Source organism: Rhinatrema bivittatum, chromosome 2 (assembly GCF_901001135.1).
Source record: "Rhinatrema bivittatum chromosome 2, aRhiBiv1.1, whole genome shotgun sequence".
NCBI classification, from domain to species: Eukaryota; Metazoa; Chordata; class Amphibia; order Gymnophiona; family Rhinatrematidae; genus Rhinatrema; species Rhinatrema bivittatum.
Window position 1 is genome coordinate 112,587,538 of NC_042616.1, and position 21,816 is coordinate 112,609,353.

A 21,816-nucleotide genomic window follows, 5' to 3' on the forward strand; every position below is an offset into this window, starting at 1 on the left:
ACCCACTTTTTAGGGTCCTAGATTTACGAGCCTGTTGAAACCAGGAGCTTAAATTTAGGTACTTAACCCCAGTAAATTTTCAAAAGAGCTAATTTAGGAACCTAACTCCAAACTTTAGGAGCCTAAACTCTTTGAAAATTGGCCCCAAAAAGTCTGAGGTCCATATTCAATGTGTTAGTTCAGCTGAAAATAGGTGCCCAATTTAGGGACCTAATTCAGAGGCCTAAATTTAGGTGCTCAGCTTTTTTGGAGTATCTGCCTCTTTATGTTTCCAGAAGAAAATCAAAGCATGTATCTCATTTTAATGAAGGTTGCAGTGATCATTATGCCAACTTTGCCCATAATTTATGACTTTCTGATTTTAAAACAATGATTACCTGAAGATATAAATGTTTTATAAGTTATGGCCTGTCTATTATTTATGTACTGTCTGTTTTATTCTGTGTGTTATTCCGTTGTAGTTTATGCTTTTAACTAATGCAATCTGCTGTGAGCAATGTTCTGAATTAGAAGATAATAAATGCATCTGATCATATTCAAAAAGGTTAGTTGAGATCATGTTTTCAATTTCGCATCCCTCATAGTGGATAAATTGTAACTGGGTAAATTATTATTTGACTACAACTTAACTGGATTAAAAAAGAGGTGGCTTGGAAGCATTCTGGGGATGGGGTTTAGCTGAGGTGCCTTTAAGTAAAGAGCAGAGCAGAAACATTCCAAATTACCTCTGTCAACTAATAAGCAGATTGTTAATACCAACAAAAAACATACTTTGAAATGTCAGTATACAGCTGCTAGAAGTCTAAAAAATAAGATGGGAGAGTTAGAATGTATAGCACCAAGACTTGGTGCAAGGAGGATAACCAATGGGACACCTGATACTAGGGAACAAATTATATCACAATGTTAGGATGGATCAAATTAGTGGAGGGGTGGTGCTTATGTTAAAGAGGTCAGGGTCAAACAGGATAAAAGTTTGCAGGAAACAAAATGCACTGTAGAATCTTTATGGATAGAAATTCCATGAAAGAAGGGGAATAAAATAGAAGTGGGGTGTACTACTGGCAACCTGGCTAAAGAATGAACAGACAGACGATGAAATGCTAACAGATATTAGGGACACTAACTGAATTAGCAACACAGTGATAATGGGTGATTTCAATTACCCCAGTATTGGCTGGGTAAATGTCACATCAAGATATGTTAAGGAAGTACAGTTTCTAGATGAAATAAATGGCTGCTTCATGGTGCAGCTGGTACAAGAACAGGCAAGAAGGGGAGCTATTCTAGACCTAATCCTTAGTGGCATGCATGATTTGGTGTTAGAGGTAAGGATGTTGGGGCTACTTGGCATTAGTGATTATAAAAAGATCAAATTTGACTTGATTACTGGAGGGAGAACACTAAGGAAATCCTCTGCAACAGCATTTAACTTTCAAAAGGGAGACCAAGATAAAATGGGAAAAATGGTTAGGAAAAAACTGAAAGGAGCAATTTCAAAGGTTAAGATGTTACATCAGGCATGGTTGTTTAAAAATACCAACTTGGAAGCCCAGATCAAATGTATTGCATGCATTAAAAATGGTGGAAGGAAGGCCAAATGGCTGCCAGCATGGTTAAAAAGTGAGGTCAGAGGCTATTCTAGTCGAAAGCACATCTTTCAAAATGGGAAAGGGATTTGAATGAAGAAAACAGTAAAAGCATAAGCACTGGCAAGTTAGATGCAAAGCATTGATTAGGGAGGCAAAGGCAGAATTTGAAAAGAAGTTGGCTGTGGAAGCAAAAACTCAAAAACGTTTTCAAGTACATTCAAAGCAAAAAGCCTGCAAAGGAGTCAGTTGGACCATTAGATGATAGAGGTAAAAGGGGCACTAAGCAAGGTCAAGGCCATAGCAGATAGATTAAATGAATTCTTTGCTTTGATCTTTACTGAGGATGATGTAAGGCAGATACCCATGCCAGAAATGATATTTAAAGGTAATAATTCTGAGGAAATGAAACAAGTCTCATTGAATCTGGAAGACGTAAATGAACAAACTGAGAATAGCAAATCATCTGGACAAATATATCCCAGATTGCTGAAAGAACTGAAAAATGAAATTGCAGATTACTATTAGTAATCTGTAAATTGTCATTAAAATCAGCTATGGTACCTGAAGATTGGAGGGTAACCAATGTAACCTCAGTTTTTAAAAAGGGTTCCAGGATGATCCAGGAAATTACAGAATGGTGAGCTTGTCGTTGCCAGGAAAAATGGTCAGAAATAAATATTATAAACAAAATTACTGAACATATAGATAATTGTAGTTTAATGAGGCAAAGCCCCAGCCTGGCACCATGGGCAGATGCCTGTCTCATCCACCCCTTCTGATGACCCTGACAGTGGCAGAATTTAAGCATTCTTAGGACATATGTAGAGTATACTGGTAGGAATAGGTTTGGGAGTTTGCAATATTGCAAACAACCTACCCTTCAGTTCCTCCAGAGAAGAGATAAAGGTGATAAAACAGGAAGCAGATAAAGGAAGCATGACCTAGTGATACTGTAGATCCTGAGGCAGATAGACTGATACCAACAGGTTACAACTCTGTAGATACCAACTAGCTCAATGATGACAGGTTAGTGGCAGTCATCAGACTCCCGTGCTACAAAATGGCAGTGTGTTCCTATTGAGCATTTTATTATACATCTGGCCTTAGCAGTTGTGTTTGCCCACCCATGAAACTTCTGTTTTCTTTGGGTTGAAATTTAGTTAACTCTCATCTATTACCACTGGGGTTTTCTTTGCAGTACCCTCTATGCCACTGGCTGAATACATTTTTCTCCACCTCTGTGCTGTTTCTGACTGTGTGAGTTGTATACCTCATTACAGTAGTATAGAGATGCTTTCATTGACATACTCTGCATAAAGTTGCCAGACCAGATCCTGTCTGTATGCATTTTTGCAGTCTTGGTATAAGTCTCTCTAGCAGTTCATTATCTATTACTTGGTAACAATATTCTAGGCCAGGGAACACAAGAATTTCCAGTACCGTGCTACTAACTAACTTGCAGTTGGAAGATGATGTCCTGCCAGTTAGGCTTGCTTCTTGTTAGTTTGGCAACTTCCTAATGTTATTCAGTAAAATAGTCTGGTAAAAAAATAGAATGTGCCAAAGAGGAATGTTGGATGTAATACTTCATTATTTACTTGAGTCTAGAATCTTGATGCAAAATTACAGAACTATCAGAGGTGTAAATTGGATGTTTAAAGTTGAACATATTCTCAGCTAAACTCTAAGGTTCATGCAATGGCAATTTCACACTGCAGCTTTAATTTCTTCTTGGTCAGCATTACTCTTTCCTGGCTCAAACCCCTTCAGTTTGCTTGTCTGATTTGTCATTAGCTTTGACTATTCATCTTTTTTCAATTTCTTTCCATTCTCTTTGTGTTTACCTGCTATTAAATCATGTGAAAGGCTGTGGATAGGAGTAGAAGAAAAGTATCAGTGTTACTGTACGAATATGTCCAGTTCTTATGCATCCTCTCTGCCTCGCTTCCTCCATTCTTTCTTCCCAGATCCCTTGCATCATGTTTTGTTTATTTATCCCTATATAATATCTTCATTATTTATCCACTGTCATTCTAGCACCATTACATTATGTCCTAGTTATTTATTTTTATGCATTATAGGCCAAATTTTAAAAGCCCGGCACGTGCAAAAACCGGGGGATACGTGCGTGGCTGGGCCGTGCGCGCGACGAGCGCATTTTAAAATCAGCCCGGCCACGCACGTATCCCCCGGTTTTTGCACGTGCCGGGCTTTTAAAGTTTGGCTCGGAAGTGCTGGGCTTGGTAAAAGGGGCGGGCCAGGGGTGGGGTCTGGATGGGATTGGGGTTCCAAAATTAAAAAAAAAAAAAAGGTAGAAAGAGGGATTTTAGGGATCGGGGAGGAGAGGGGAAAAGGGAGGCAGAGTAGATAGGGGGTTAGGGATGTTCCCTCTCAGTTCGTTCCTTAATTGGAGTGGACTGGGAGGGAACTGGGGAAAGGCCTTTCTCGCTGCTGCACATTTTTTTTTTTTTTTTTAAATCATGCCCCCTCACGTGCGCGAGTCGCGACCTGCCCGCACATGTGCGCGCCGATATAAAAACGGGCGCGCATGTGCGCGCGGGTATCGTATTTTATAACATATGTGTATGCTGGGAACCGCGCGCACATGGACGCGTTTGGCTTTTAAAGTCTACCTCTACTGGTATTATGTATCTACTGGCATCTGAAGTTGAAGTAACACGCTTTGACCTCTCTTGTTGGAAAAGCGTGATATAAGCAGTGATGATGAAGATGACATGTATGTTAGCAAAACAATAAATCTGCTGCTTTTTAAAATAAACAGAAGTTTATATATAAAATTTTTTGTCATCCTTGTGATCTGGATCTGTCCCTTTCATATCATAATGTTAATTCAGTTTTTCCTGGTACTCTTTTTCACCTTCTCTTCCCCCTTCTTTTCTGGCTTCTTTGGTTGTCTCCCTGTTTTTGTAAACTTTTTAGTTGGATTGTGTGCTATTTTTCAAGTTTGACATAGTCTTTTCAACTTTTCCCTTTTTCTCTTCTCCCAAATCCTATTTCACATTCTCCACTGCTGGGCACCCTGCCCAGGCCCATTCCTGCTTACCATCCTCTTGTTTATATAAGGCATTTCTTCTCCCTGCTGTACAATTTGAAAATGATAAGAAATAATTAAATCTTCAGCCCAATTATCCTCTTTCTGTGATTTTTTTCCAGATAGAGGCCAGTCCTCTTTATTCCAGTTATAGAGCTATTTATGAAACATTACAGGTCGATATTTGGGCTTAGTTCATTGTATTTATTTATTTCTCCAGTTTATAATACATCTTTCCAAAAGGCCCAAGGCAAGGTACAGCATATAAATAAAGTAAAATATCAAAGACATCACATTTGGAGACCGCGCAGTGGGAAATATCTGGGTTTTCCAGAATAGCATCTGTCATAAAAGTAGATCTCCAGGAGACATTTGGTAAAAAGGACTGACTATTCATGATGGCTCTGTAAAGACATTCAATGCACATAGGAGGAGGTGCAAGCGTAAATGTTTCATGAATGCCCTCCATTCTATGCACAGTCAAGCTCAAACTCCTATTCACCCGTATGCACTGTTCACAGCCTCAGAACCCTGATTATATTTACTTCTGCTCAAGAGTGGCATAAGTCTAGGCTGATGACTGCCGCAGTTTCGTAGTTTTCATGTAGGTCTATGCAAATGATTTTGACACATATAAAATATTAAGCAATTTGTGAGAAATAAGAAAACTTGTTGGGTCTACCTCTTTTTATTCTAGCCAATAATACCCCTTCCCCAAAGGAACTTTGTCACAGACTGGCTAAAATTCAGCTCTTAAAAGTAGATTTAAAAGAGCCAGTGCTGTGCTACTGACAGAGACTGCAGTGCCTTCCTTAAAAAAAACCTCCTTTTTTGGGTACGCTAACCCCTAAATGGTTGTATACAGTAATGATGCCATCTGCCTTAAACTGTTCAAGGAGTAATTTTATTTCATTAGCATCTTTGCATTTTCGTTAACATACACATTTGTTCAATCATTCCTCACACAGTCACGATTGAACGTAACACACTTTCTACATGCATGCATACCTTTTTTCATATGTGCCTCTCAGCTGCTCAAACACACAACACATATCCATGAGACTATGGATCCAAAAGACTATGGGGACATTAAGACACATACCAACATTTTCTGCATATAGTACACTTTTTTTTCCCCCCCCAAAATAAAGGATTTTTTAATACACATTTGATACCTTGTGTATTACACAAGGTATCAAATGTGTGTATTACACAAGGTATCAAAAGAAAAATTAATTTTCTGTAACTGTAAAAGAACATCATTTGTAAACATTTGGTGAGCAACAGTAAATACATACAAGAAATTATGTTTCTGTCTTCTTTTATTTCACCTGCAGCAGCACTATGCATTTAGAGGCCACAGTGTTGAAAGGAACAGAAACAGAGAAACATGACAACAGAAAAAAACGTATGGCCTATCTAGTCTGCCTAACTAATTTATCTTTACAATTCCCATCACTCCCTCAGATCTCCTGTGTTTATCGCAAACTTTCTTGAATTCAGATTCTGTTTTTGTCTCCATCACCTCCACTGGGAGGCTGTCCCATGCATCCACTATCTTATCTGTAAAGAAATATTTCCTTAGATTTCTCCTGAGTCTACTCCCCTTTCATCTTCATCCCTTGACCCCTCATTCTAGAGCCTCCTTTCTGTTGAAAGAGGCTAGTCTCTTGTGCATGGAAACCTTGGAGATATTGAAATATTTCTAATACAGATGGGCATTCAGGAGAAACAAAATATGCGTTGTGAATACCCTGAAAACCTGGCTGGCTGTGGGGTCCCCAGGACAGGTTTGGGAAGTCCTGCCCTACAGTACCTGAATGTAATCCACTTTGAAGTGCCAAAAAATGGAATAAAAATGAAATACATAAAAATCTGATTCCCTGGGCACAGGATGAGATCTCCTAGTCAATATAAGTTCTCCGCGTAAAGATCAGCTCACTTTTCTCACTGCCTTCCAGTGGCTCAGAGGGAAATGTATAGGACTTCAAACACTTTTTGAGACTAGCCAATAGCTAGTCCTGACCAAAGGACTGATGGTATAATATGACTCCCTACCCACTTGTTCTATCACAGATGGAGTAGTGCTAGATATTCATGTTTGTGGCTGAGTAACTGACTCTCCTACATTCTGACCTTATTTTGTATTGTCTAGTCTTGAGTGTGAAATTGTCTGGTACCATAGTACATGTGTAAGAGCTCAAGAGGACAGTGAGCCTTCCTACCAAAAGGTGAGGTTAAAACATGAGCATTTGTGTCTGTTCTCTGCATCCATATGTGTCCTCTGCCTCAGGGAAGGCGTGTTTTCCCTCAGTCTCTCAGTATATTCAATAAGGCAGCACTGTGTATGACAGAGAAGAGGTGCCAAAGTGCTTACCTGATGTAGTCCTTTTCCTCAATTGGATGTGAGCCTGAGGTTGCTTGGATGATCACACGTCACATTTACTCTGTGGGATAGTTTGCTTTATATTGTGAGGTGTATAGATGTGTGTACATGTTATCCTAGCAGATATATAAAACAAAACGAAACCTCTGAGCACAAATAAACTGGTATCTTCTTTGCTCTGGGAGAACCACTCATCTGTGCCCAGAACCTGAAGACTGGAAGATGACCAGTGTAACTCTAATATTTAAAAAGGGCTCCAGAGGCGATCCAGGTAACTGTAGACCAGTGAGCCTGACTTCAGTGCTGGGAAGAAAAGTGAAAACTATTATAAAGAATAAAATCACAGAACATTTAGATAGACATGGTTTAATAGGACACAGTCAGCATGGATTTACCCAAGGGAAGTCTTGTTTCACAAATCTCCTACATTTCTTTAAAGGGAATAAACATGTGGATCAAGGTGAACCGAAAGATGTGGTATATTTGGATTTTCAGAAGACGTTTGACAAAACCCCCCCATAAACCATTATTAAGGTAGAGTTGCAGAAATCCACTGCATATCCCTGGGATAAGCAGCATGGAATCTTATTATCCCTTGGGATCCTTCCAGGTACTTGCGACCAGGATTGGTCACTGTTGGAAACAGGCTTGATAGACCTTTGATCTGATCCCGTATGATAATTCTTATGTTATGTTCTAAGATCATATCCAGCTGTCTGTACTGGTTTTGAATGTTTTTAAAATGAAATGAAATCAGTTGGAGAAGATTTATCTGTGAAACCTTTTCCCTTCTGCTCCAGGGTTACCAGGGAATGGTGGATGGCGGAGCCAATATTATTGAGGTTTCGTGGGAGAGCGTTTCGAGCATTCTGCAAGTGGTACGTACAACACTGTGAAGTAAAAAGTTACTGTGATCAGAGGGCTGGAAAGTTTTCAGAATTTCACTTTTTTCATACTTCCTTGAAATAAAAAATACTTATTATGAAGCACAGCCTAATTTCACATTCTTAGGTGCTTTGCAAAATGTGAGCTTTAAAAAGTAAAGAAAAATGCCATTAAGAAAAGCTCCACATTGTCCACAGTAGACCTGCCGAATCTGTGGAAGGTACTAACAGCTGGGAGCATGCCAGCCTTTCATGTTGATGATACCCTTTTGGATGCTGTAAACGTTTGATCAATCTTATTGCCAAAACAAAAATACAAGACTGCTCTACACACCCCAAACATCTTCTTAATACAATGAGAAAATTACTTTAAGTACTTTTGATTAGCTTGCAATATTCTTTTTTTTTTGGGGGGGGGGGTGGGAATGGGGGAAGGTCTTGAGGATTTAGACAATTTACAAATGTCTTGTGATTGCTGTTATGGCACACATTTTGTATCTTAGCATTGATAAAGGAAAGAAAAGTATAACCCCTGGGCTGGTATCCACTACAGGACCCTAAGAACAACCTTTGCTTGTATGGACTTAAGTTAGAATGGGGCTTTCTCAAGTCTGACAGAGTTGCAAGCTTCCCTGTCATTGGGAGGAGGGGGTGAATATCTCTTATCTCTAAGACTCTGAGCTTTGTTTTGCCATTAGTTAACATCTCAGGCTTTTGCAAACTGCAATTATAATCATGCTGTAGGCTCCAGCTTAACATTACTGATAAATGATTGAAAACTGATGCATCTATTAGTTTACAAAGCCTTAGTCAATACAGTCCATTTACATTGTTGATTTCCAAATAAATCTGTGACTTTATACTTCCAGTTAATTTATTCTGTTACTTGAGTTAATTTGTTCTTCAATGCTTGAGCCTTTCCAGTTATGGGGGTATTATAAAGCTTCCTCCCACAACTTAGAGGATAAGATAAGCCCAATTTAGTTGACATAAATTAAAGTTTCATATTTTATACTTTTGTCCAGATGTTCCACAGTGTACTTCTTACTTCTTATCTGATTTCCTTACTGTCCTTGCTGATACCTGGAAGGTATCTTCTCACTCAGCACATCAATATCCAGATAAAATCATACTGGTTAACACCTGAGGGGTGCCACATGTCTTTGCTGACATTCTCATATCCTCCCAGGACTAACTGATAATTCACTCCCTGCAGGACTTCTAAGAGTCCACCAAATCTCTCTATGATGTAACTTCTCTGAGTCCCTGGATCCATGGGAACTCAGGCAAGTGGTAAAACAAAAAACTAGAGGCCCAAGGGTCCTTTCCTAATAAAGGAAACATACTGGGGAGCAGAATCAGACATATCTTGCCCCTCCAAGGGATAACAGAAAAATCCACACTGCAAAATGGTGGCATTAGTTTTTATAGTCTATGGCAGCGATTTTCAACCGGTGTGTCGTGGCACACCAGTGTGTCGCCAAGCACCGGCAGGTGTGTTGCGGCTCCCGGTGTCCCACTGCCCCATTTGTGCTTCCCTTCTGCCCAGGGGTGTACTGGCCAATGCAGTTGGTAGGGGAATGCTGCCACTGGAGGCCAGGCCGGCAGCAGCTGAAGACTGGAGAGACGCTGGGTGCCACCGCCAGAGGCCAGGCCAGCGGGGCCAAAGAGCGGAGAGTCCCTGCATGCTGCTGCTGGAGGCCAAGCCGGCTGAAGAGCAGAGATACCCTGCGTGCCACTGCCAGAGGCCAGGCCGGCAGGGCCGAAGAGCGGAGAGATGCTGCATGCTGCCGCCGGAGGTCAGGCTGGCAGCGGCTGAAGAGTGAAGAGACCCTGTGTGTGGCTGAAGAGCGGAGAGACCCTGCGTGCATGAGTGGCAGCTTTGTGGTAGAATGAGAGCAAGAGCATTTGTGTGTGATTGAGAGCTTGTATGTAAGTGAGGGAGCGTGAGTGTGATTGAGAGAGAGACTGGTCGGAGGTGATGTGTTTCTGTGAGAGAGAGACAGACTGGTCAGGAAGATGACTGGTGTGTGTGTGAGAGATAGACTGGTAAGGGAGGTGACTGGTGTGTGTGTGTGTGTGTGTGTGTGTGTGTGTGTGAGAGAGAGAGACAGAGACTGGTAAGGTAGGTGACTGATGTGTGTGTGTGTGTGTGACAGAGAATGGTCAGGGAGGTGACTGGTGTGTGTGTGAGACAGAGACTGGTCAGGGAGGTGATTGGTGTCTGAGAGAAAGATTGGTCAGTGAGGTGACTGGAGTGTGTGTGAGGAAGAGAGACTGGTTAGGGAGGTGAATGGTGTGTGTGTGTAGGAAGAGAGACTGATCAGGGCGGTGACTGGTGTGTGAGTGTGTGTGAGAGACAGAGCCTGGACAGGGAGGTGACTGGTGTGTGTGTGTGTGTGTGTGTGTGTGTGTGAGGAAGAGAGATTGGTTAGGGAGGTTACAGGTCTGTGTGTGTCTCACCTCACAGTCTCTGTGTGTGAGTGACTGGTTGTGGGCCCTAAGGAAGAGGACAGAGTTACAGCAGCCACTGCTGCTTCGGGTGAGTGCTATTGGCCTGCAAGGGAAAGGAGTAGGAGAGTTGCTGGAGAGGGAAGTAAAAGTGGCTTTTAATCCCAGGGCAAGCAGGATGATAGTCCTCACATACGGGTGACGTCACTGGACGGAGCCCTATCATGGAAAACTTTCTGTCAACGTTTCTAGAAACTTTTGACTGGCACACTGAGCCCACTGAGCATGCCCAGCATGCCATGATCCCTCGAGCCACAGGGGTCTCCCTTCAGTCTTCATTTTTCCGCGCTGCAGTTAGCATCGCGGTGAAGGAGCCCTGTGTGATTTCTTCACATAGTTTTTTCCTCAGAGAAAAGTTAAAAATCTCTCAATTCATCCCCTTCATAGGGGTCTCCCTGTCTCTACCGGTCGGTGAGTACTTTCTTTTTCCCGGTCGATTCCAGTTAAAAAGATTTTTTCTGTAAGAAGGTCATCGACGGCTGTCCGGCGTTCACAATGGCAATGGGTTTCAAAAAATGCCCGAACTGCCCTCGTACCATGTCCATCACCGACCCGCATGTCAAGTGTGTTCTGTGCTTGGGCGAGGCTCATAATGTATCCACCTGTCCACAGTGTGCCGAGATGACAGCCAAGGGCAGACGAGCCCATCAGGAGAAGATGGAACATCTCTTCTATATTCAATTAATGCCATCGACATCGACTCAGTTGTCTCTGGCTGGAGTGGCCAAAAGGTTAGTGATTCGAAAGCGTCGTCCTGAAGGCACCGGTGACCGATCATCACCGACTTCATCGCGGTCATCCATAAAATCCACGTCGGTGCTTGAGAAAAAAGGCACCGAGCATCGCGAGAAACATCGCCATCGTGATCGACGGACATCGACCCCGATGTCGGATCGATTCCCGGAGCGCCCTCGATGCCCGTCGAGCCGTCACCGAAAAGGTCTCGAGTGGAAGAGCCATCGATACCCTCGATGCCTCTCACTCCAAGGCAATCCCCACTGGTAACTGTGCCGGGTTCTGCGCCACCTCAGGGATCTGTGGAAGAGCCAGTTCCGCCTTCTCTGCCACCCCCTATAGCTGCTCTGACCTCACCAGCTATACGGGAGGAACTGGACAGTTTTACCCACCAGGCAGTAAAAGACGCTCTACGAGACCGTCAGCCATCGATGCCGATGCCTGCACCGATACCGATACCATCAAAACCACCGATGCCCGCACCGATGCCTGTACCAATGCCGGCACCGGACCTTTCACTCTTCTCACCAATATTCAGAAAGCTCGATGCCCTCATCGGTGCTCTCCCGATGCAATCATTGCCATCGGGAGCGAAGACACCGATTCCCGCTAGGGAAGACGATGCCTCAGGGACTTCATCGATGCCCGACCCCATTCCAGGACCATCTGGGATTTCTCAGCCGAGAACTCCGGTGTCTCCATCGGTGCCATTTTTTCCACCATCGATGCCACGATGAAACCTTTGATTCCGTCATTGCCAATGTTTATTCCTCACTCTACTCCTCCACGACATCCTTCATCAGACACCTGGGATGAGGGAGACACCGATACGTCATCGGAGGATATATTGTCTGACCCATCCCTACCCAAAGAAAGAAGGAAGTCACCACCGGAGGACCTCTCCTTTTCAAATTTTGTAAAGGAGATTGCAGATACCATTCCTTTCCAACTAGAGGCAGAAGAGGACACGAGACAAAAGACCCTAGAGGTTTTACAATTTGTTGACCCTCCTAAGGAAGTTCTAGCAATACCTATCCATGAAGTCCTGGTTGACCTACAACATAGGCTGTGGGAGCACCCCTGTTCAATCCCACCAGTGAACAAGCGGATGGATGCCACCTACCTGGTCCCAACATATACCAGGTTATCAAAAGCCTCAACTCCCACACCAATCTGTGGTGGTGGAATCTGCCCAAAAGAAGTCAAAGAGAATCTGCCAACACTCGTCTACGCCTCCTGGCAAGGAACAAAAATTCCTAGATAACTCTTGGCAGGAAGATGTTCCAAGGTTCCATGCTTGTCTTCAGGATTGCGTCATATCAACTATATATGACTCAATACCAACGCAATCTATGGAAGCAGATGCAAGAATTGTCTGAGACACTACCTCATCAACACCAAGATTCCTTGGACAACATCTACAAGGGTCTAGAGGTGGGCAAACATAAAGTCCGTGCAGCCTATGACAATTTTGAAATATCGTCCAGGATGGCTGCAATGGGGATTAATGCCCGTAGGTGGGCCTGGCTAAAGGCTTCTGACCTCAGGCCTGAGATTCAGGAAAAGTTGGCAGATCTGCCTTGTACTGGTGACATCCTTTTTGGGGAAAAGGTAAAGACGCAGTGGCGCAGCTAAAGGGACATTCTGAAACTCTGCGCCAACTCTCCGCTGTTCCACCAGAGACACCCTGTTCTGCACGTAGAACAGTAAGGAAGGACACCAGGAAACCCTATTAAGGCCACAAAGGTACTATCTTCCAGCACCCCATGGTAGGGCATCGAGACCAGCCCAGAGAAGTCAACCTAGGCAACCAAGGGCATCTAGGCCTCAGCCTCCTCCTCAGACAGGCTCAGCATCAGGATTTTGAAAACCTGCCAGAGGACAGCAGCCACTCCACCATCCTGATCCCAGATCTACCAGTGGGAGGTCGGGTCTCATTCTTTCCACCCAATTGGTCAAACATCACAACAGATCAATGGGTACTATCCATTATAACACAAGGTTACCATCTGGATTTTCTCACAGTACCAAAAGACTCTCCACCAAAGTCTCTTTAGATGCACAAAGATCATATCACTCTTCTGCAAACAGAATTATCCACCCTCCTGAGAGCCAGGGCTGTGGAACCAGTTCCCCGACCTCAGCAGGGCAGAGGATTCTACTCCCGCTATTTCCTCATTCCAAAGAAAACAGGAGGACTATGTCCCATGTTAGACCTCTGAAATCTCAACAAATTTCTACGAAAAGAAAAATTCAGGATGGTCTCCTTAGTCTCCATGCTTCCCCTTCTTCAAGCAGGAGATTGGCTCTGTTCTCTGGATCTGCAAGACACTTACGCTCACATTCCAGTATTCCCTCCTCATCGCAAGTTTCTGTGCTTCCAGGTGGGGTAACAGCATTTTCAATACCGAGTTCTTCCATTCGGACTTGCCTCAGCACCTCAAGTATTCACAAAGTGCCCAGCGGTGGCAGCGACCCATTTACACAAGGAAAGCATACACGTTTTTCTTTATCTGGATGACTGGCTCATCAAAAGCCAGTCAAAACAAGGAGCTGTCAACTCTCTCAAGCTCACAATCAATTTGCTCCACTCGTTGGGATTTCTAATCAACTACCAAAAATCCCACCTCATACCATCTCGCCTACTGCAGTTCATCGGAGCAGAGTTGAACACTACAATATCAAGAGCCTTCCTCCCAGAGAACCGCGCAGAGACACTCTCCACATTAGTGAAATCTCTGCACCCAAAGAAAAATGCGACAGCCCATCAGTTTTTAACTCTGCTCGGCCACATGGCCTCCACAGTCCATGTCACTCCTATGGTCAGATTAGCCATGAGAATAACACAATGGACATTAAGATCACAGTGGATCCAAGCCATTCAACCACTGTTGTCTCCAATTCAAATAACCCACCAGTTACGCTCATCTCTCCTCTGGTGGGCGAACACGAACAACTTGCGCACAGGCCTACCCTTCCAGCAACCAGTTCTGCAAGTAACCTTAACTACAGATGCGTCCACCTTAGGTTGAGGAGCACACATAGACAATCTCCAGACTCAAGGTACTTGGACAAAACTTGAAGCAACATTTCAAATCAATTTTCTGGAGCTTCGAGCTATACGTTATGCTCTATATGTATTCAAGGACTGCCTTTCACACAAGACTGTTCTAATACAGACAGACAGCACAGTAGCCATGTGGTACCTGAACAAACAAGGAGGCACAGGCTCGTATCTCCTCTGCCAAGAAGCCGCACAGAGTTGGGACTGGGTCCTGACACACTCCATGTTTCTCCAGACCACTTATCTAGCAGGCATACACAACATAGTTGCAGATCGCCTCAGTCGTCAGTTCCATCCCCACAAGTGGTCCGTGGATCCTCTGGTAACAACCAGAATATTCCAACGCTGAGGTCAGCCAACAATAGACCACTTTGCATCCCAACTGAATCACCAGGTGGACAGATTCTGCTCCCTATACAAGCAGGCAAACAAGTTAGCAGGGACGCCTTTGCTCGCCCCTGGAATTCAGACCTTCTATACGCTTATCCCCCGATACCGCTGATAACCAAAACTCTAGTGAAGCTACAACAAGACAAAGGGTCAATGATACTCATAGCCCCATATTGGCCTCGACAAGTGTGGTTTCCCATACTTCTCGACCTCTCGATCAGAGAACCAATTCGACTGGGCCCAGCTCCCACTCTTATAACTCAGAATCAGGGCAGGTTGCACCATTCCAACCTTCAATCCCTATCTCTAATAGCCTGGATGTTGAAAGCTTGATCCTTAAACCACTCAATCTTTCAACTAATGTCTCTCAAGTGCTTGTAGCTTCACGTATATCTTCCACACGAAAGACCTATTGTTGTAAGTGGAAAAGATTCACCATGTGGTGCACACAAAAAAGTATTGACCCTTTTTCCTGCCCCACGTCATCTTTATTAGACTATCTCTGGCACCTTTCAGACTCTGGTCTCCAGACTTCCTTGGTGAGGGTACACCTGAGTGCCATCTCAGCTTACCACAAAGGAATAGGGGATACCCCTATATCATTGCAATCCCTAGTCAGTAGGTTTATGAGAGGTTTAATTCACCTTAAACCCCCTTCACGGCCTCCAGTCACAGAATGGGACCTTAATGTAGTACTAACAAGACTCATGCATTCTCCCTTTGAACCCATTGATTCCTGCGAGGTTAAATTTCTTACATGGAAAGTTCTCTTCCTAGTAGCTATTACCTCTGCTAGAAGGGTTAGTGAGTTACAAGCACTTGTCACATACTCACCCTATAAACAGTTTCTACATGACCGAGTAGTCCTACGTACTCACCCAAAATTCCTTCCCAAGGTGGTTATGGATTTCCACTTGAATCAGTCCACAGTCTTGCCCACATTCTTCCCAAGACCTCACTCTCACCAAGGTGAAAGGGTTTAGCACACCTTAGACTGTAAACGTGCACTTGCATATTACCTAGTCTGCACTGCAGTCCATAGGAAATCCACCCAGCTCTTTGTTTCTTTTGATAAAAACAAACCGGGTAAAGCAGTGGGCAAACACACTCTCTCCATCTGGTTAGCAGATTGTATAGAGTTCTGCTATGAAAAAGCAGGCCTTTCTCTCCAGGGATGAGTAAAGGTGCACTCAGTAAGAGCAGTGTCAACCTCAGTAGCACACTATCATTCAGTACCAATTGCTGAGATTTGTAAGGCTGCAACATGGAGTTCTCTTCACACCTTTGCAGCACATTACTGTTTGGACAAGGAAGGACGACAAGATTCAGCCTGTGGACGATCTGTCTTAAAGAACTTGTTTCCAGTATAATCCCATCTCCTTCCACATCCAACCTGCTGTGATTTCAGGCTGCCTCATTTTTTCCAATAGTTAACCAGTTGTTGTGCCTGTTGCACAAGTTACGCACTGTTGGTCCAAATCAAATATGACTCAGCCTGTAGCTTGCTAATCACCCATATGTGAGGATTATCATCCTGCTTGTCCTGGGATAAAGCAAAATTGCTTACCTGTAATAGGTGTTATCCCAGGACAGCAGGATGTAGTCCTCACGAAACCCACCTGCCACCCCGCAGAGTTGGGTCCGATACCTTTTATTATTTTATTTTTGCTAACGCTTATTGCTACAAATGAGACTGAAGGGAGGCTCGAGGGATCATGGCATGCTCGAAGGATCGCGGGATCATGGCATGCTGGGCATGCTCAGTGGGCTCAGTGTGCCAGTCAAAAGTTTCTAGAAACTTTGACAGAAAGTTTTCCGTGATAGGGCTCTGTCCAGTGACGTCACCCATATGTGAGGACTACATCTTGCTGTCCTGGGATAGCACCTATTACAGGTAATCAATTTTGCTTTTTTCTTAATAGACTGCCATTTTAATTATTGGGTATTATGTGAGGTGTCTGCTGTTTGGAAATATTTTATTGATATTTGGACAATTTTTAATAATTTTTATGAGTTTTTAATTGTTGGATATTATTCTGTTCATCAGCTGGTTTGTAACGTTTATTACAAACCAGCTGATGTAACAAATTACAAAACAGCTGGTTTGTAATAAATGACATGAATAAATCCCATGAATAAAAACAGCTGGTTTGTAATAAACGACATGAATAAATCCCCACTCTCATTTCTGTGTGGGGATTTATAACAGCTTGGCTTACTCTGTTTTCCTAATAAGAGGTGTATTAATATTTAGGGTCTGGTTAAATAATTGTGATGTTGCCTTTTCATAGAGTTTTTACTGTTTGAGTGTGTTCCATAATACAGGCGTAACTTTGTGCGGATTAATTTGTATGCATTATTGTAAATCCTGGGACTATGTTAGGTGCTATATTTCTCTTTCAATTTCTCCAGGTTTGCATTGCATGTAGAGTGGCTTTTTTGGTTTTCCATTGCAGTTTGTCTCCTTATTTATAATTTGTGGTCTTTCTGTACTTGGTGAAGGTCTGTTCTGGATGTGTGACCGAGGTGAGGTATTTTACTAGCATGTAGGCATTTGTATCAATCTTATTTGTTGTGTTTTCTCAATAGGACATGCATTAGTGGTAAATTACTGTCTTTTCATAAGGAGGGGTATTGTGCCTGCCAGCAAAGGGAGTTTGTTTTGCTTTTACTGAGATGTCATCAGAACTAGAATATCTTTTTTTAGTATGGTGAGTTGTTTGGGTAATGCCTTAGTTCTGCTCTGCAACCATTTTGGGGGGTTGAGGAGGTTCCTGTGGATCCAGAGTGCATGTTTACATTTAGCCCGTGATGGTCACATGTTCATTGTGTCCCTCACGTGAGAACCATCTGTCAGGTGTGTCCCGGCCGAAAAAACATTGAGAACCACTGGTCTATGGGTTCCAGCCCTGGTTTTACTCCCACCGCTGGCATAGACTTGTAGTTCTGATTTCCCTAGAAAAGCATGACTTCACCTCCGTGCAGCAAAGGGGTAAAACCAGGACTGGTTCAGCCTGTCCTGAAAATCATGAGCCAGTTGGCAACCTTATACAAAAGATGTGCACGCAGCCAAGGATAAATTGTGTGCTCTGCTAGGTGCACCTTATTACATCTGGCTCTGTTAGGTTTTATTTTCAATCCCCGGGGCTGTGTTTGTCACTGATTGCATACAGTGGACTGTGGTTTCAGAGGAGGTTTTTTTCCCCCCCTAAGCCCAGAATGGAAGAGATATTGCTTAAGAGATCTCCATTATATCTAGTGATCAGGAACATATCTTTTTTTTCCTCAGCTAAAATCCCTGAGAATTCATATACATATATGTGTGGTTCTAATAGTCAGAGGAAACTGTTGTCAAATAATTTAAAATAGTCAGAATCTGCAGATTGGCAATGATTTGTTTCCATTGGTTATTATACAGTTTTGTGCTTCCAAGGGTTTTTTAAGTTTGCCCACCACAGCTTGTGTCCTTCTGAAATCTGTATACATAGAATTGAACTTTGAAGGATTAGTTTGTAATCTGCAAACCCAGAAACAGAAGGAACATTAGCAGAGAACAGGTGATATGAAACCATGGAAAAATCTTCAACGGTAAGCAAAGGAACCAATCAATGGGTAGGTAAAGTGAATAAAAGAATATAAAATGCTGGGACAGCTGAGAGCTACCAGCATGAGCTAAATCTAAATAATAAAGCACAGCAGAAGGAGGAAAGAGCTTTTCCTGTCATTGGAGTCCTTCCTCACTTTTAGAAATGTGGGTGTGTGGTAAGGGGTAGGAATTTGGTTGAGGGATGTGTGGGGGGGGGGGGGGGGAGAAGGGCGTAAGGCGGCTCAGCCTGCTACTTTTTTTCACATGGAGGCAGGAGGGAGAGGCCTCATAGTGCTGTTTGCTCACTACATTTCTTTTTAACTTGGGTAGGAGGAAGAAGGATTGAGCCTACTTTTTTTTTTGTTTTATACATAGGTGGGGAATTGGGCCTCTCTGGGCCTGCTAATTTTTATTTATTATTCAGCTGACTTTTTAGGACTGTAGTTTTTTTTTTCCAGCTAGAGTTAGTCGACTAACTTTATCCAGCTAGTGCAGCTTATCAGTGCTAACCGAATAAACTTAAGCCTTGCCCCCAGGGCCAGTTCTAGTGAAGATGGCTCCCTGGGCGAAAATGTCAGTTGCTACCAACTTCTATTTCCCTTCAGGGACACTCACTCTCCCTTCACCCACCTCCCCTCCTTCAAGTCAATCCAGCTCCCTCCCCTAAGCATTCTCTCAATGTATATAATACACAAATTCTGGAGTTACCTCAGTAAAAGTAACACATACTGTCCATTACTAGGCCCTTTGGAATTAACACAAAACCAGTACAAAAACACATTTCAAGCGTATTTAGCAAACTTGCATACCAAAGCAACACTAACTCCAAGGACTCAAACCGTAAAAATCCTACCTTTGAAAGGCAGCACTGCAACTATTACACTGGGCCCTAGAGCACCAAAACACTTCTTACTGAGAAACCAGAATAAGTCTGACTGCTAGAGATCCCTGCACAGAAACAAAATATTAGAAAAATACCTCACCTTTGTTACACATGCAGCATATAGACAGACCCTCGCCATTAGGTTGAGAAAAAGGAACACAAATTATAAATATGTAGACAAAAACTGAACTGATCATTCTGAAAAGCCAGATTCTGCATGCAGTGCAACACTGGAGAAATAGAAACAGAAATGCATTTCCTCCTGTACTATGCAAAAATACAAAGACATCAGAGATACACATCGCCCAATACTGGCATAATGCCAGTCACCCTTTGTTGTCTGGGTATTTTATTTTATTTTATTTTTTTTACTCTTTATTTATACTTTAAAGTTCTATGCAAGCATATGCTAGCAAAGGAAATACAGGACAAAAAAGAATCAAAAAATTTGAGAAATAAAAATAGTGTTCATTGCATAAACACACAGACATATGATGAGAAGGACCCAAAGAAAACAAGAGAGATTATACTTAGGCAAGTTTATATAAAAAGAAAATTCTTCTCAAAAGATACACTCTTTATAGTACAACAGAGTGTCATCACCAATAAATCCTACCCAAAACATCAAGTAACAGAAGCAAGAGATGCTCCCCTAGAGAAAGCCTGGAATCAATAAGGACACGTAGCTGTGAAGGTTCGAAGAATACACATTTTTCAGGAGGAAATGTAATTAAACACTTACAAGAAAATCTTAAATTAAAAAAAGGGCACCTAAAGCTATAGCCTCAATATGCGTAGTAAGAAATGTCTTTGTTCTTTCCTGGGTAGCCCTGGAAACATCAGGAAAAATCCATACTTTGAGCACTTTAAATAAAATATGAGCACAACGAAAAACTGTCTGCATGCCACATCACAATCTTGCAATGAAATAAAGGTAACCAGCATATTTGGCCCAATAGTCTTAGTCCACCACAGTAGATTCTAATATTGCAGAAATATTCAAGTTCGAACCTCCTTGATTCACGTCGTGTCTACTGTGCCTCTGTCTTCAGCTTCCCTTCCACCAGGAAAGTAAAAAGACTTGAGGATAGAGGGCATAGCCCCTTGGGAGATTCCAAGTATTTCCCTCATGTATGTTTTCAATAATTCTATAGGAAAGACCATGGAAACTACTCCAAATTTTAAAATCCGCAAATTCAACACTCTTGCAGAGTTTTCCAAATTTTCCAGCTTTTGATGGACCACCACCCTATCCTGAATGTCACAACTGAGCGTCCGGTTAGAGCTGGGGAAACCTCCACAGGAGCAGTATAGGACTTCAAGGCAGGGCAGAGAAGATCTTCTGCCTCCTCGAGCTACCTGCCTTGCAGGTTGAGTCCTTGGGTTCTGGTGGCCGGCAGGACTTAAGTCTGAGGTTGGAATCAAGATGTAGGCTGGAACTTGAGGAAACAGGCTGGAGACAAGGACTGGATATGAAGGCAGTGCAGGGCTGAAGACTGAGGCAAGTAGGACTGGGCACACATGGGACTAAGCTGGATAGGATGGGCAGACTGGGACAAGGCAAAGCACTGGCAATACAGGGAGTGAATACCAGGGACAGGACTAGTCAGGGTAGGACCAGACCAGACAAGGACAAGACTAGACAAGACAGACAATGACAGGACAAGACAGAACAGAACAAAGAACCCAGAGGCCCAAAGGCAGCTGTTCAGAAGGACTGTAAGCCACTTAACATAAGGCCTGGAGGCCTGGAAGGGAGATACTAAGAGGTCCAGAGACTACAGGCTAGGTAGGGCAGAGCTAGAAGGCCTAGAGTTTACAGGACTAGGCAAGACAGAGCAATACAAGGTAGAATAGGGCAAAGCAGGGAGCCAAGTAGACTCAATGACAAAGGCATCAGGTATTTCAAGAGGCAGGGTTAAATAGGCCAAGCCCTGCGCCCATGGAGACTACGGCTGCAGCTAGAGCAGGTGTAGCTCCATGGGGACCTCTGGTACAGGGATGGATCCTAACACTGAAAAAGAGACGTTTGCTCTGTTGTTGTAAATTCTCAATCTGTGCAGACTGAGCCTCCAAGTAACTTTCCTGTGTTTGGATCTGACTGTGAATATTATTAGTAATGGTAGTTAGGGTAATTAGAGAAAATTCCATAGATGAGAGAACATTCCAGATACGGTCCAGATACTGTCTAAAGGGTTTAGGAGTGCAAGATATAAGTGAAGGAAATTTAGTAGGTAGAGCAGAATGTTGAACATAATTAACAGTCAAACAAAGCACACTGACCTCAAACAGCAGTCCTGCATTTAGGTCCACCAAGCCACGAATATCACCACTGAATTGCTGCTGTCTCCCAGTAGCATTTCTAGTATTATTCTCCAGAGCAGTTCTTCCTGATGTTGGCGTCCCCCTTGCGCCTCTATCCGGGTTACCATCCACGGATTCTGCAGTGTCAACCAACGATGTCATGCCAGACACAGCCGGGGAAGGAGATCCAGGTCTTCTCCAAATAGCCGTGCTTCTTCCTCGGCACCAGCTGCAACAGAACTTGCACTCAAAGTCAGCAAGAGAACTTGGAAGTGCTCCAAAATCGCTGATTGACACATTGGTACTGCTTGCAGATGAGTGGGGAGAACCTCTTTAGCCTTCCCTTGTGTTTACCATAAGGAAACATTGCAAGCAAAAAAATAGCCTAGGCATAAATGAGCACCTTCCAGCATATCCGCTCAATCACCA

The 21,816-nt window shown here is 43.2% G+C and overlaps 1 protein-coding gene across 9 annotated transcripts in view; it reads left to right on the top strand.

Moving 5' to 3' along the window:
* The window catches only part of PFKP (phosphofructokinase, platelet), a 295,600-nt gene that overhangs the window by 71,509 nt on the left and 202,275 nt on the right, over positions 1–21,816 (top strand). For all 9 annotated transcript variants that reach the window (XR_003854471.1, XR_003854472.1, XM_029588549.1 and 6 more), the window contains exon 3: positions 7,831–7,908. Coding sequence is in view for 7 of the 9 variants with exons in the window: in XM_029588549.1 (XP_029444409.1) it covers positions 7,831–7,908 (78 nt within the window). In the remaining 2 variants the exon portion in view is untranslated. The remainder of the gene's footprint in view (positions 1–7,830; positions 7,909–21,816) is intronic.